Source organism: Micromys minutus (assembly GCF_963924665.1).
Source record: "Micromys minutus genome assembly, chromosome: 7".
In the NCBI taxonomy this organism is placed as follows: Eukaryota; Metazoa; Chordata; class Mammalia; order Rodentia; family Muridae; genus Micromys; species Micromys minutus.
The window spans coordinates 61409970-61424171 of record NC_137976.1 but is presented as its reverse complement, the minus strand read 5'-3'; the positions used below and the strand labels follow the sequence as shown (position 1 = coordinate 61424171).

The 14202-nt window shown below is 45.0% G+C and overlaps 1 protein-coding gene across 3 annotated transcripts in view; it reads right to left on the bottom strand.

Annotated features, from left to right (window-relative positions):
• ACAP2 (ArfGAP with coiled-coil, ankyrin repeat and PH domains 2) overlaps positions 1–13147 on the bottom strand; it is a gene marked incomplete at its 3' end in the record, with an annotated part of 105360 nt that extends 92213 nt beyond the window's left edge. For all 3 annotated transcript variants that reach the window (XM_080918656.1, XM_080918658.1, XM_080918657.1), the window contains exon 1: positions 13043–13147. In XM_080918656.1, coding sequence (XP_080774782.1) covers positions 13043–13095 — 53 coding nt within the window. In that variant the 5' untranslated portion in view covers positions 13096–13147. The remainder of the gene's footprint in view (positions 1–13042) is intronic.
• Positions 13148–14202: the final 1055 nt, after the last annotated feature.

The following is a 14202-nucleotide window of genomic DNA, read 5'->3' as shown; positions in this document are numbered from 1 at the left end:
CAAATTCCTTCTTCTAGATGAAGCTAGTTTGTGTCAATCTGATAAAAACTAACCAGCAAACCATATACATAAAAATAATGTTTCATTCAGGATTAACTCTCCCATATTGATTAACTCATTTTATGCAAGGTTGTATCTTTTTGTTCCATACTGTAATACACTAAAATAATTTGTCTGAAATCTTCAGCACGTGGCTGGGGAAATTGTTCAGTGAGTTAAATAAGTGTTTTCCGCATAAGCATTGAGAATCTGAATCCAGAACCCCAGCATCCACAAAAAGGAAAGGACACCTTTCTCCAGTAAGATTTCTGTTTTTTATTGATTGTACTAATTCCTATAAATAATACTGTAAATTTGGGATAAGATAGAGTGGCTGCCAGCATGTGTACGCCCTGGGTTCAATCCCACCAAGAAAAGAAAGACTAAGAACAGGACAAAAAGCACAGCACAGCCAGAAATAAAATGTTAGCAGTCTTTCCTTTTAGGAATAGTGCCAGGATCAAACCTAGGATACCTGAGCCTCCTTTGCTGGCCAGTCATCTACCACAAAGCTGTATACAGGACAGCTTCGCAAAGGTGTTTTCACTGACACACAAAAAACAAACGTTGCTGTTTTTTGGCTGCTGGTGGACAGACGCCTCCTCCTGCTTCCATGAAGGCACAAGAGTGTATAGTTCAGAGCAGAGGCCAAAGAACAAACACAGTCCAAATTCTGCAGATGCTCTAGACAGACAGAAAGACAGACAGAGACTGATATAAAATGATGCCAGATTTGTATGTAACACTGGCTCTCAGGTGCTTCACAACACTTAGTAAGTAAATAGTTGTCATATGATTTGCGAACAATGACAAGAAAAGTGCTCACACATACTCACTTCAGACACAATTTTTCTCTAAATATCTTCACTCTGTGTTGGCTGATCTGCAGGTATAGAACCCACAGATACAGAGAGCTAACTGTACTCAAAATAACAGTTACAGGGTTGAGGGTACAGAGAGAGGAGAAGGGAAGACAGACAAGGGGGGCTACCTTTATGTAACTTTATGGACACCGAAATCTAAATAATGTTCCTAGATCATAAGATCTCTTTAATTTTATAATGTAAAAGCTGAGCTCACAAGCAGATATTGAGAGTGACATATTTTTTAAATATAAAAAGGAAACAGAAACAGGTGTGACCTCTTATTTAAAAATTATTCAGAATTTCAAAATTGGACAGAAGCGTGCTAAGTTGAATACAGGCTCTTCTGCAAAGGAGCCCCGTGGGACTTCTGCATGCTCATTGGGCAGAAAGGCCACAGCCCACTAAGTCCTGACTTAAGATCACTCCGAAGCAGTGGCAAACCCAAATCAAAATTGCTTCCTACCACTTAATCAATACCCCTTTGTCACATCTACTTCATTGTTTCATGTCCCTAAACTGGGCTGACAATCAGACACTTCGCCTGCTTGTTTTGAGGAATAAACATGAATTTAGGAAGGGCCTAGTATATGTGAAAAACTTCATGCATGTTAGCCATCTTTTTTTTTTTTTTTTTTTTTTTTTTTTTTTTTTTTTTTGCCTTTGCCTTCTGCAGTGCTGGAATCAGATCGGGGTCTTGCACATACATGGCAAGCACCCTACTACTGAGTCATCCCAGGCCCTGACAAATCTATCTTCATTGCTAAATAGCATGCTACTTGGCCAACATTCTACATTGTTTTGCAGAATTCCTCCTCTGCCCTGATAAATGATGCTATCATAAATATCCTTGTTTGCATTAACTAACTGCATTCCCCACTCACCCTATTATTGTCAAACGGCAGAACCAAATGTAAAATACCAATCAAAATATCTATTTTTTATTTGTTTTTTTAAAATCTGTATGTTCATGAGGTTGGGGAAATGTATGTGGAGGTCAGAGGACAACCTGTATAGAGGTAACTCGCTCAGTCCATCATGTGGTTCCCATGGAGTAAACTCAAGTTTGTCAGGCTTGGCGGCATGCTCCTTTACTGAGCCATCTTTCCAGGCCCCAAAATAAAATGGTGAGGTATGAGTCAGCAAAATTCAAGACCAGTCTGGGCAAATTAGACCCTACTTCAAGATAAAAAGTAAAAAAACAGCTATAAAGCACTTGCCAGGCATACACAAGACAGGAAGGCAAACCCCAACATCACACACACAGACATACACACACACACACACACACACACACACACACACACACAGTGACTTTTCTTTATCCCCTTGAGCTGGGTATCAAGAATATCCATATTAAGAGAATATGGTAAAGTTAACATTGCTAGTTCAGACATAACTCTCAACTGCTTAACTTTCTTGTCTCTTAGCAGTAAATTACTTTGAACATACAACTATGCTAACAATAACAAGCTGTAAGAAACCCAAGATAGATGGAAAGAGACAAATGAGATACAGTGTGGGAAGGAGAGAGAGATCCAAGGATTCCAGAGCTCAGATGCAGGAAATGAAGAAACTGTGCTAGAAGGGGTCTTCCAACCTCAGCCCCAGCCTCAGCCATTGGGGTGGGGATGAGTCGGGGGAACTGGCCAGTCAGGATCTTTTCCAAACTTCTGACTCCTGAATCACAAAGCAAACTATAAAAGGGCTGTTTGAACTCACTTTAAGTTGATTTTTACAAACAGCATCTGATAATGAGGTGACGATTTGAAGTGTATACAACTCATCAGGATTATAAATCTCCAACTCACTGTGCACCTCTCAAGGGTCCCATGGAACAGCACTGCTTCTGTGCTATAGAGGCTGCTAAAGGAGCACCTCAGGAACAGCTAACCAGGGCACAAGGCTAGCCAAGAACTTATTACGTAGCTCAGGATAGACTTTAATCCTGATCTTCTTGCCCCCACCTCTCAAGTACTGCAATTACAAATGTGTGTTACTGAGACCAGCAAGTCTTTAAAAATCACTTATGAGCCCAAATTTCATTGGGTGTTTGTTCGTAAGGTTGTTAGAGGTTTGGGGCATGGGTAAGTTAAGTCTTTTGAGACAAAACTTAGAGGAAGGGATTCTCAGCTGTTAACGCTTCTTCTGGAACAGAACACTAAATTAAAGTAACTCCAAATATCTGTAAGTTAAAAGCCACCTTTTAAAAAAGGGAGAAATGTCAACAGAAAAGGGTTTGTTTATTTATATACACCTATTCCTGGCTAACATTACAAAAATCAAAATAGCCCTGTCAAGCTTAGCTTCCTATGATAAATATGAATAAACCAGTATATACTCCGACCATAATTTGTAAAATACGTGATTAAATTCCACTATTATTCCTCTTAGTGTTCTAGCAGGTAAAAGCACTTGCTGATCTTGCAGGGGACCCACATGACAGCTCCGAACCACCTGTCCCACGTGACTGATGTCCTCTGCTGCCTCCTCGGCACCAGGCAAACACGTGGTGCACATACCTACATGCAGGGAAACACTCAGACACAGAAAATCAGACCTTCAGAATCAAGGTATATGAATGTTGTCTCTGAAAATGCCTACTGCCGCCATGCTGCTTCTTGTGATGTGAGGTCACCCAACACCTGTGTGCCAAGGTGGGTAAGATGGCAGCAACGGCACTGTGACATGGCATCAGGCTCATAATGACCTTCAGGCCATCCTGGACTGTGAACCCAATCCAGGTGTTGGTGGTGAGCACGAGGAACAACTGTCGAGAATTTAGTATTCTACTGAGTTCTTCCAGATCAGTCTAGACTTGCTTTAGATGGGATCGTAATCTTATTTCTTCAATATGACCAAAGAAAATGTGTCAGCAGCTCCTTTATCAATAGATGCAACCTCTCCTACCGTATGGTTTTCAGCCAAAACATACACCTAAATCTGCATGACTGACCCTTATTTGCAGTCGAATGGCTGAAGTCTTCACATATGCTAAACACTGCCTGCCCTGGCACACAGCAACCCATTAGAAAACATTCTCTGTTCAAGTTCTGCCACCAGGCTTCTCCCATGTCACACCGGAGCTGTAACTTTATTCCATTTACTTGTTTGTGTATAGAACTCATATGAAGGGCACAGGACAACTCAGTACAGCCAGTTCTCAGGAATCCAACAGACTGCCAGGCGTGGTGGCAAGTGCCTTTACCTACTGAGCCATCTCATCGGCCCAATTTCTGTAACTTGGGCTGGACAGCAGAACTCACAAAAATTTATTTTTGTAACCAGCTGTAGTAGCTCACATCTGTAATCCCAGCACAAAAGGCTGAGGCAGGATTGTTATGGTTCTAGGATAGTGTAAACTATAGAGTGAGACTCTGCCAAAAAACCAAAATAGTGCCAGCAAGATTTCTCATGAGGTAAATCAGCTACCTGCCACCAAGCCTGACAACCAGAGTAAGCCGGAGCCCACCGGACAGGAGAGAAATGACTCTTACAGAGTGTGTTCTGAGCAGTGCGCGCACGCACACACACACATACACACACACACACACACACACACACACACACAATAAAGATATTTTAAATGTATTTTGAAAAGCATTCTGTAAGCTGGACACAGTTCTGTGCCTATCATCCAGACAGTCTGGGGGTCTCACAGCCTCTTCTCATCCATCCATGAAGCACTTTACAGCAAGGAAGTTAGAGTTAGGAGACTCGGTCACACTGCTGTTGCTGTGACCTAAGCAGAAACCACTTAAAGGAGGAAGAACTTATTTAAGCTCTGCCTACCAGAGCAGGAAGCTACAAAGCAGTTCACAGAGGCAGAAGCAAAGCAGAGAGGAAGGAACTGGAGACTACATAGCCTTTGAAGTTACACCAGTCATGCCTACTCCTCCACTGCGGTTCCACTTCACAAAGTGTCTACACTCTCCCAAACTGCTGCCACCAGCAAGGGACCAAGCATTCAGCACAAAGCTTATGGAGGTTATTTTATGCTCAAATCATAACATTTCACCTGGCTTCCACGCTGCACAATAAACTTAGCTCCCTCTGAGAGCCATAATGGTTCTTTGCATTGCACTAAAGAATAAATGCAAAACGCTATCTCCAACATCCTGGAGTCTACAGTGCAGCTTCACCCTGACTGCCACACAATCTGCCTTCGTGGACTCCACCTGCCACACATCTCCCAGCCCTCCCTCTGAATTACTGCTCGAAGTCTCCACAATCCTGCAACCAGGTACGTGCTCCCTTGGACCATCACATGGCTGCACTGGCTTCTGAGTTCCTGGGCAGCAGAGCACAATGAATCCTGGCAAATCACCTTCCTAGGCCGCAGTTTGCAAGCCGTGTGCCTGGGCAATGTTCTCATCGCAAGTGAAAGTTTCTTAATGAGTTTACTATCTATGCCCTTGAGCCTGCTATGGTTGAAGCCGTAGCCAATTCTGGGGAAGCCCTTAGGGCTAAAAGTAGCCAGTGATGACTATGCCACAGCTGAATGCTGGAGTACCCTAAAAACTCCCTCTGCCACAACTAGTCCACCACCTTAACCCACCTCCTGGCAAATCTCAGGCTGTGAACAGAATGTGTAAAGGATCCTCTACAGCTGATTGCCCAAGGAATTCTTCAACCTGAAGCCTTGTGAGCCTGGCTTCAGCATCTGCATTATCCTCAGCTTTCTGGTCTTGTGAGCTCCCACCACACCATTCACTAACCTGTTTATAGCACTAGCACCCCCACAGACCACTTCACCAAACTTTCCCACTGCCCATCCACGAACCAGTCCATACAGGCTTCTGAAACACATCATAAAGTTGTCATGGCAATGGACCTGCTTCTCTGGTACCAATACTCTATAAAAGTCAGGTTCGCATCACTGGGACTAAAATCTCTGAAATAAACAACGTAGGAGTGGAGGGATTTATTTGTGCTGTGTTTTAAAGAGATCACCCACGGGTGCTCAGCCCCACATCTGTGGGCAGAATATCACAGTGGTAGAAAGACACAGAGAAGTTATTAGCTTTGCAATCGGTAGATGGGAAGCAGAGCTAAAAGGGGAACTGGGGCCAGGCCTTTCATGAGGGTAAGCTGAGGAACCTACGTGCAACCAGCCCCAATCTCCAAATTTCATACTCCCCAAAACAGCACTGCTGCCGGTGACCAAACTTTCAACACATAAATGAGCATCTGAGGACAGTTCACACTCACAAATGCCACATGTCTTAGCAATCACAGCATAGATCGTTTTTTCTCTCCTCATGGAGAATTTTTGCCTTTCCATATAAATGAAGCACTTTACAGTTTCTTTCTGGTGTTTGTAGATTACCAGCACCACTGTCCCTACACTTTCAGACACTCTGGACCACTAATAAAGGCTGCCTGAACACAAGCACTAAATACTACCCAGTCCATCTGAGAAGTAAGACAGCTAGGTAGTGTACACATACACTGGGAAAGGAGGAACCTACAGCCCAGCTGGATAGGGTAGGATAGGAGTTTTCTTTCACCGTACGACTTAGGAGGGCAAATCTTCAAACCAGGGTTTTCAGGGCTGGGGACATGGCTCAGTTAGTAACTCCCAGCTGCAGAAGCATGAGGACCTGAGTTCAGATCCCTAACACTGAAGTAAAAGGCAGGCATGCTGACAAGCCATCTATAACCAGGAGTATAAAGACAAAAAAAATGCCACCTTAGCCAAATCCATGAGCCCCAGGTTCAGTGAGAGATTCACCTCCAAATAGAAGGGAAAACATGCCCCAGTCACAAAGCAGAAATCAAGCTCTAAGTGATCTGAAGTCTCCTTGCTGGTCAGCACTCTCCCCAGACCAGGGCATTCTATGCAGGCTGCTGAGGAAGCCATTGTCATCCACTGCCACCCATACTCAGCTGGGAACCAGTCCACAAATCTACCAGCCAGCCAGGCAAGCTGCATCCGCCATGCAATAACAGCAAGTGTGCTGTGGAGCAACCAACCATTTTCTGATTGGACATGGGGATTCACATCTGGTCTGCTGATGTCATGGGCCTAAGAGGGAAGCTACTGCTACTGTTCTGCTAAATGGACACATGTATCTATCAAAGTATCATCTAAAGAACAGGTGGTGCCTACAGACAGCAATGCTGTCAGCTCTGCCAAAGAAGCATCTTTTGGTTTGTTTGATTTGCAGGTCTGTGGTAACTGCAGAGATTCATAATTGGCCAGAGTGATGAAAATAAGCAACTGTTGAGAAATGAGACATCTGTATCTTCCCCACAAGGCTCAAGGGAGCAGCAGCAGAGAGAATGTCAGAGTCAGAGGAAGGAGAGAGCAGCGTGGAATACTGACTCCAGGCATGGATGGTGTCACGCTCAGATCAAGAGCAGCTGTCATTGCCTGCACAAGGTGTGCTCAAGAGTAGAACTGTCAACACTCTGTCATGGAGAACTGAGTGGCAAAGGGCTCCACCACACCCTGAGGATGTATGCAGTCAATGGTTGGTGGGGAAGGAGAGGCATTTTCTTCAGTGGTGTAACCACAGGACGAGGCCTGTGCTCCTACAGGCATCCCAGAGGATCACCCAGACAGGAAGGAAGAGAAGAGCCGGGTGGGGGGGGTAGTGAAGGGTAACAATGGATGACAGTAATAAAAGCCATTAACCCATTATTAAATATAACCAATATATATTAAGAAACTAATAAGGTAAAGAGCAATCCAGGAAGACTCCAACCCTGTAGCCTTGAATACATACACATATGCACATACCTCTGTGAACCATGTATACAACACACACACACACACACATAGATACAAAGAAAAGATAATAAGCAATCCAGGAAGACTCTACCCCATGGCCACAAATGCATACACATATGCACATACCACTGTGAGCGCATGTATACAACACACATACACACACAAAAAATCAAAAAGGAGCATGAATGTTCTAATTTATACTTTCTAGAACTTTCCATCAACTGTTTTCCATTTTATTCTTTCTATTGTGTTTACACAATGGGTGGTTGTTATGTGCCATGACACAGATGTGGAGGTCAGAACACAACTCTGGAGTTGCCTTCTCTCCTTCCACCTTTACATGGGCTCCGAGAATCCAAGTCAAGCCATCAGACTTGTGCACCTTCAACTGCTGGGCCATCAAGCTGGCCCCATTTAGTGTTTCCCAAACCAAGATTCATCCAAATAACTGAATCCTTGAGACTTTTTTAAAATTATTTTTATCAGCACACAGAGCCATTATTTTAAGTCTATACTACTAACAAAGTCAAAATATTCAGCTAGGATTTAAAATTTAATATATTTTAACATTAATGTCTAATGTTAACATTTTTAAATTTTCGTAGTTAGGATGATTCCTAGTTTCAGCCAGGCATGGTAGCGCATTCCTGTAATCCCAACACATGAAAGGCAGGTGCAGTAGAATTTCAGCCTGAGCTACACAGTAAGACCCTGCCTGAATAAAAAAATAGTAATAGTTCTACTTCACAAAATATGTAAGCTATGAAAAGATCCAGAATGAGGTCTGGTACACCAGAAAAAATTGCATATATTTCTGTCAATATATTGACTGAATTGAATGAGAAATTACAAACTGCATAAGAAACATGAGTTTGGTACATGTTAATCTCATTCTATCCCTTCTAAGATAAAAGCGCATTTCCTATTATCCTTCTGCCCACTCTGTTTTTAATGTAGAAGGTACCAGTTGTCCAGGAGTTTGTCTGTTAAAAAGAAAGGATATAAACTGGCAAATCAGCCAAGACTGAGACCAGCTTCATGGTCAAATACAACTCAGGTGTAGTGTACACAGCTGTGTTTTATTGTAAGCAATGTGTTTCACCCACTAAAACTTCTTATTCTATGCCAGGTGGTATGGCATATGTCTTTAATTCTCGAACTTGGGAAGCAGAGGCAGGTGGATCTCTGAGTTCTACGCCAGCATTGTCTACTGAGTAAGTTCCAGGACAGCCAAAGCTACACAGAGAAACAATTCTTGTCTCAAAAAAACAAAACAAAACAAATGAACAAAAGTATCCCCACATCACCCTAAGTGACCTAAAACTCTCAATCTTCCTGCCTCTGGCACCCTGGTACTGCAATTGCAGAGATGACCCAACACTCCTGGCTTAGAAATGACTTGGATTACAAGTCCTGAAAATTCAAACAAAGAACTACTTATAGCTCCAGCCCAGATTCAAACTTCAGTAAACACTAATTAAAATGTCTTTGCCTCCCAAACATTCCCTCTAGAAAAAAAGTACACTTAAATACATTTACATTCTTCCAGACTTTTATAACAAGATTTTGACCTTTAAGCTTTTAAACTGGTATTTTTAAAAACTAAAAATAGAACCCAAAAGTTACACAATGAAATGTGCTCTCCAATCTATCTACTAGCAAAACCCAGAATACCCAGCCCTGGAATGCAAGAGAAAGCACTAAGTTTATTCAAGTGATCAAAAGTCGGTGTTTCAACAGGGACATCCTTTTCTCCCAACCTCAGCCAGACCCCTCCTATTTCCTTATCAGTTTACCGGAAAAATTAACATTTTAACCTTGAATACAGGTGAATCTTTTCTTCAGCAAAATCTGAGTTTGGTATTAAGTCTACAGCACCCAAGGTGGTTACATGAAAATGCCATATTTAAATGCCTTAAAATTCGCCTTGTGACAAATAATTTTTATTTGATAAGCTTTGTCATTTAAAAGCATGTAAATAAATAAAAATATCAATTATTGGCCCAAAGTCTACACAACTCAATGAACTTCTATACAATTTAAATTCGCATTTTGGTGGTAGCTAAGTGCAGATGGTCAATACTGATGGTATAAAATTTAATGTGAGGTCCCACAGCTTCTGATTTTTAAATTTTTTTATTATTTTATGCACACAGATGTTTTATCTGCCTATATATCTGTGCACCAAATCTATGCCTTGTGCCCAAAAGAGGGCACTGGATCCCTGGTACTGAAGTTACAGACAGTTCTGCGTGGACGTGTAGAGGTGGCAGGAATCCAACCCAGGTCCACTGCAGAGCAGCCAGAGCTCTCAACAGCTGAGCTGTCTCTCCAGTCCCAAAGTGAATAAGGGGGTAGAGGGTTAAGAAATTAAAGTCAGAGACCAGTTCTTAGAATTTCTTCTGTTTTCCTTAATTTTTCTTGGTAATAGGAAATAACAAAGTTTTTTTTTTGTTTGCATGTGTCTATGTGTGTGGTATGCATGAGTGTGATTGTATTTATGGGGGGAGGGTTCAAGCACACAAGAGTATGTATATATAAAGGCCAGAGGTGGATGTCCTCCACCACTCTCCACTTGATTCCAGAGCTCTCTGATTCAGCGTCTAGCAAACCAGCTTGTTGATCTAGCTAGCCAACTTACTCCAGAGGATCCACCTTTGCCTCCCAAGAGCTGATACTGCCAGCCCAGCACTTACACATGTGCTGGGAATCCAGACTCCAATCCTCAATGACTACACACACAGTCAATGCTCTACCCACTGAGCAATCTTTGCCCATGGGATAGGTCTCTTGTTAGCTGTCCAGACTAGCCTACCACTCACAATCCTCCTGCCTCACCCTCTGAAGTAGATGGGCTTATAGGCGTCCGTCACTCATTCCCACAACTCAGGCTCCCTATTTTTGTATGTTTCAATATGGCATTCGAAACTCACCTATTGCTTAAATCAAGTTTGTCCAATATATACATGATGTGAACAAATATTGATGAAATATACTATTCAGATACAACAGAAATCTATACAGTGGCAGAGTCGCAAGAAAATTACAACCACTGAAAATGTGAACTTTCTTAGCACTGTTCTCTACTGTCAATCTAATCTAGGTCCCAAAAATGAATACTGGAAGCAGGAATTCTTGGAGCTATGATGTACGTTCCCAGTTTGCAGCTGAAATAATTGAAATGCCAGAAGCTTAAAATCCTAGAAATCTCTACCTTCTTAAAATAGAGCAAATATTACAATCAAGTTGAACAAAAAAGTTCACCATATCACACCATGCAACCTGGTGTCTCATATTCTTATCTCCCATTCAATGGTTACTTTAAAAATTAAAGTGTCACTTGAGCAACAGCAAAAGCTAGAAGCCTATTCAAGACTCTTCCGTTACCTTGCCTTTTTTTCCCCCTGTCTTTTCTTTTTTCAAATCAAATGTATCCAAAACCAGGAGAGCACAAAGAAAAATACTGAGATTACTTGGCATGAGGGCGCACAGCTGAAGGGTGGTGAGATGTCTCAGTTGTTACTGCTCGCCACACAAACCTAAGGAACTGAGGTTGATTCCCCAAAACATATGTTTACAACAAACCGGGTGCATCGCCATACCTATAATCCCAGAGCTGGGGAGACAAGATGGGAGGATCCCTAAGTACTGCTGGCCAGCCAGTCTAGCCAAATCAGCAAGCCTGGGGTTCCGTGAGAGACGTCTCAATAGTCAGGTGGGAAGCAACTGAGGAAGACACCCAATGACTACCTCTGGCTTGCACAAGCGCGCACACACACACACACACACAGAGAGAGAGAGAGAGAGAGAGAGAAAACACATACAACAGCTGAAACCACATAAACAAAAATTTCGCAATAAGCAGGGCTTTCTATGGTATTGTTTTAAAATTTCTTCATTTGCTGCCCAGAGAGTAAAGCAAGCCTCCAAGGCTGCCCTAAACAATCTACTTGTGTCACTGGGGGCCCTTCAATTCACCCAGGACATAAAACTGTCAAAATCTTATGGCAACAACAGTAACGAAGTACCAAGCTGTGTTTTGTTTACAAGCTCTTAACTTCAAATAAAACTTGCACCTAGAAAGGAGCAAAAGGCAAAGACAACGTGTCCTTAAATTTCCTCCAAGTTCCTCCCTCTGCATTTCTTCTCCTTCCTCTTCTAGGAGAGAATTAGATGCCAAACCAACAGTCAGAAGGCTGAGAACAGTTAGTTCCCGGAGGGCGCAAGAATTTATAATGCGCTCCTGGCAGGGAGCTCGGTGGGCGCGCGGACACACACACACATACACACACACACACACACACACACACACACACAAACGTTCAGAGGAAGTTCTCAAGGAATGTCACTATATGACAAGTTTTAAGGTCTCATTCAGGCCTCAGGCCAGCCCTATCCAGCACACTAGAAAACACATCCTAAACAGCTCCATTCTCCAAACCAGGAGTTTGCTATAATACTCAAAAGGGAAAGAACACAAATTCTGGACCCCCTCAGTACTGCCGCCTCTCACGTGGAAGGCAGGCCAGCCCATGTGAATCCAAATGCCACCACATCAGTTTTGTGACAGATCCACTGGGAGCATCCCACTGTGATCCAGGGCTCTCCAGGCCGCGGGAAGAGGAACACAAATGCAATCTTCGGGGCCCTCCTACTTCCGTTCTCAAAACAGAAATGCTGTCTCGCCCACTCAGCCCTGCACCTCTTCCAAAAGCTTCGACCGAAAGCAGAGCAGACCGTGGCGGTCAAGGGTGGCCAGAATAGGTGGTTTCAAAGCCCCCCAGTCCCGACTCCATCGAATTTGCCTCCAGCGCTGCCCCCCTCCTCCCGAGCCCGGGGCTGCGGAGTAGCGGGAAGAGGAACTAAGTGACCCGCAAGGATGCCCAGAAAGCTTGCGCGCAGAGGGGGTGGGGAGGTGGGCGCCGACGCGCAGAGGAAGGAAAGGGAGAGGAAGAGCGCTGGAGCAGGACGCGACTTTAGGGATTCGTTAGTGCCCTGGCTCCGGGAGTAGCGGCGGCGAGCCAGGGCTGAAGAGACGACGTCCCCTCTCGGCCACGCCTCGGACTGCGGGCAAAAGGCTGCGGCCCGCCTCGTCGGAAGGCACGGACTGCGGGCCCCAGGTACTCCCGGGGATGGCTGTGCTCCCCGGGTGGGCGGTGCACACAGGTCCGCCGGCGTACCCTGGAGCCGCCAGCGCACCAGGGGTCGGTGAGTGCTGTCGGCGGCTGGAGGGTGTTCCCTGATCAGACGATGCTCCCGCAGCCGGCGGGCGCTACCGGGGCTACGGACTGCTCCCCGGGTCGACGAGTGATCCTGGGGTCAGCGGCCGCTCCCCGTGACAGGCTCTCACGCCCCGCCGCCCGGACAGGGGGCTCCGGGAGGCACCAGGAGACACGGCGGTTACCTGAAGCGGGGCGAGTCCTTCAAACACTCCTCGAAATCCACCGTCATCTTCATCTTGCCTCCGCCTGGCCTCGCAGGCAGCGCCGGAGGGTCCACGGGAGCTGCGGGACCGGGGTAGCGGTGGCACCGGGGATCCGGGCGGCGTCGGCGGGCGCTCGGCTGCCTCTAGGGCTGCGCGGAGCTGCGGAGGGTGCTGCGCACCCTGGGCATAGCAGCCGCGAAGACTGCAACAGCTCCACAGGCCCTGGCTGCCTCTTCCTCCGCCCCAGCTGAGCACCGGCCGGGGAAAACGCCCGGGAGTGACAGCCACGGCCAGCCAGCCACCGAGCCGCGGCCCCGGGAGGGGCTTCCGGTAGCACCGCCCGCGGGAGGTGCACGGCCACGGAGCCAGCCAACCGCGGTGCGCGGGCGTCGTTAGGCGGGATGCACGGGTTGCTAGGAGCCCAATCACGCAGGCGCCCTGAGAAGGAAGGAAGTCACGTGGTCTGCCTCGCTCTCCACCCCTCGCCCCGCCCTCGGGTCTAAAGGGAAGAAGCACTCTTTAAAGCAGCTTTGGCAGCAGTCTATAGAGGTGTGGAAGCAGGAATTATAACAAGGAAGAGACTAGACTAAGCCTTTCAGTTTAGAGAAACTGAGAGCAGGATATACGTAAAGACACTTTTAATAACCTATTGCTTCTTGGTCCCACCGCTTAATAAATTGGAAATTTCTCCTACATACATCTTTTCATACAATCAGAGACCTTTTCCTGAAAGTACAATGGCTAAATTATATTTAGATCACCTTTAAAAATATGGGGGTATCCGTAAAAATGCGTGGGTGGAATGTTTTAACTGTGAAAACCTGGAGGCAAACTTCTAGGATTATCTTCTAGTTTTTCCACTTTAAAATTACAGCCCTGATCTGGTGGAATGGTTCACCTGACACAGTACCACATAGTAATCATCCTGTAAGTGTTGGTTGGTAATAGTTGCACTACTGTCTTCTTTACAGGTTAATCAAAGGTCAGGTCTCAGCCAGCTCACATGTAACTATCTGAAGTCTATATAACCTTTGACCATTTGCCTGTATTAGAGAGAGTCACCACATGCTATTTTTCATAACCTCCAGCTATGCTTTGATCTCTTCTGCACATTTAAAAAGTACCGGGCTGGAGAGATG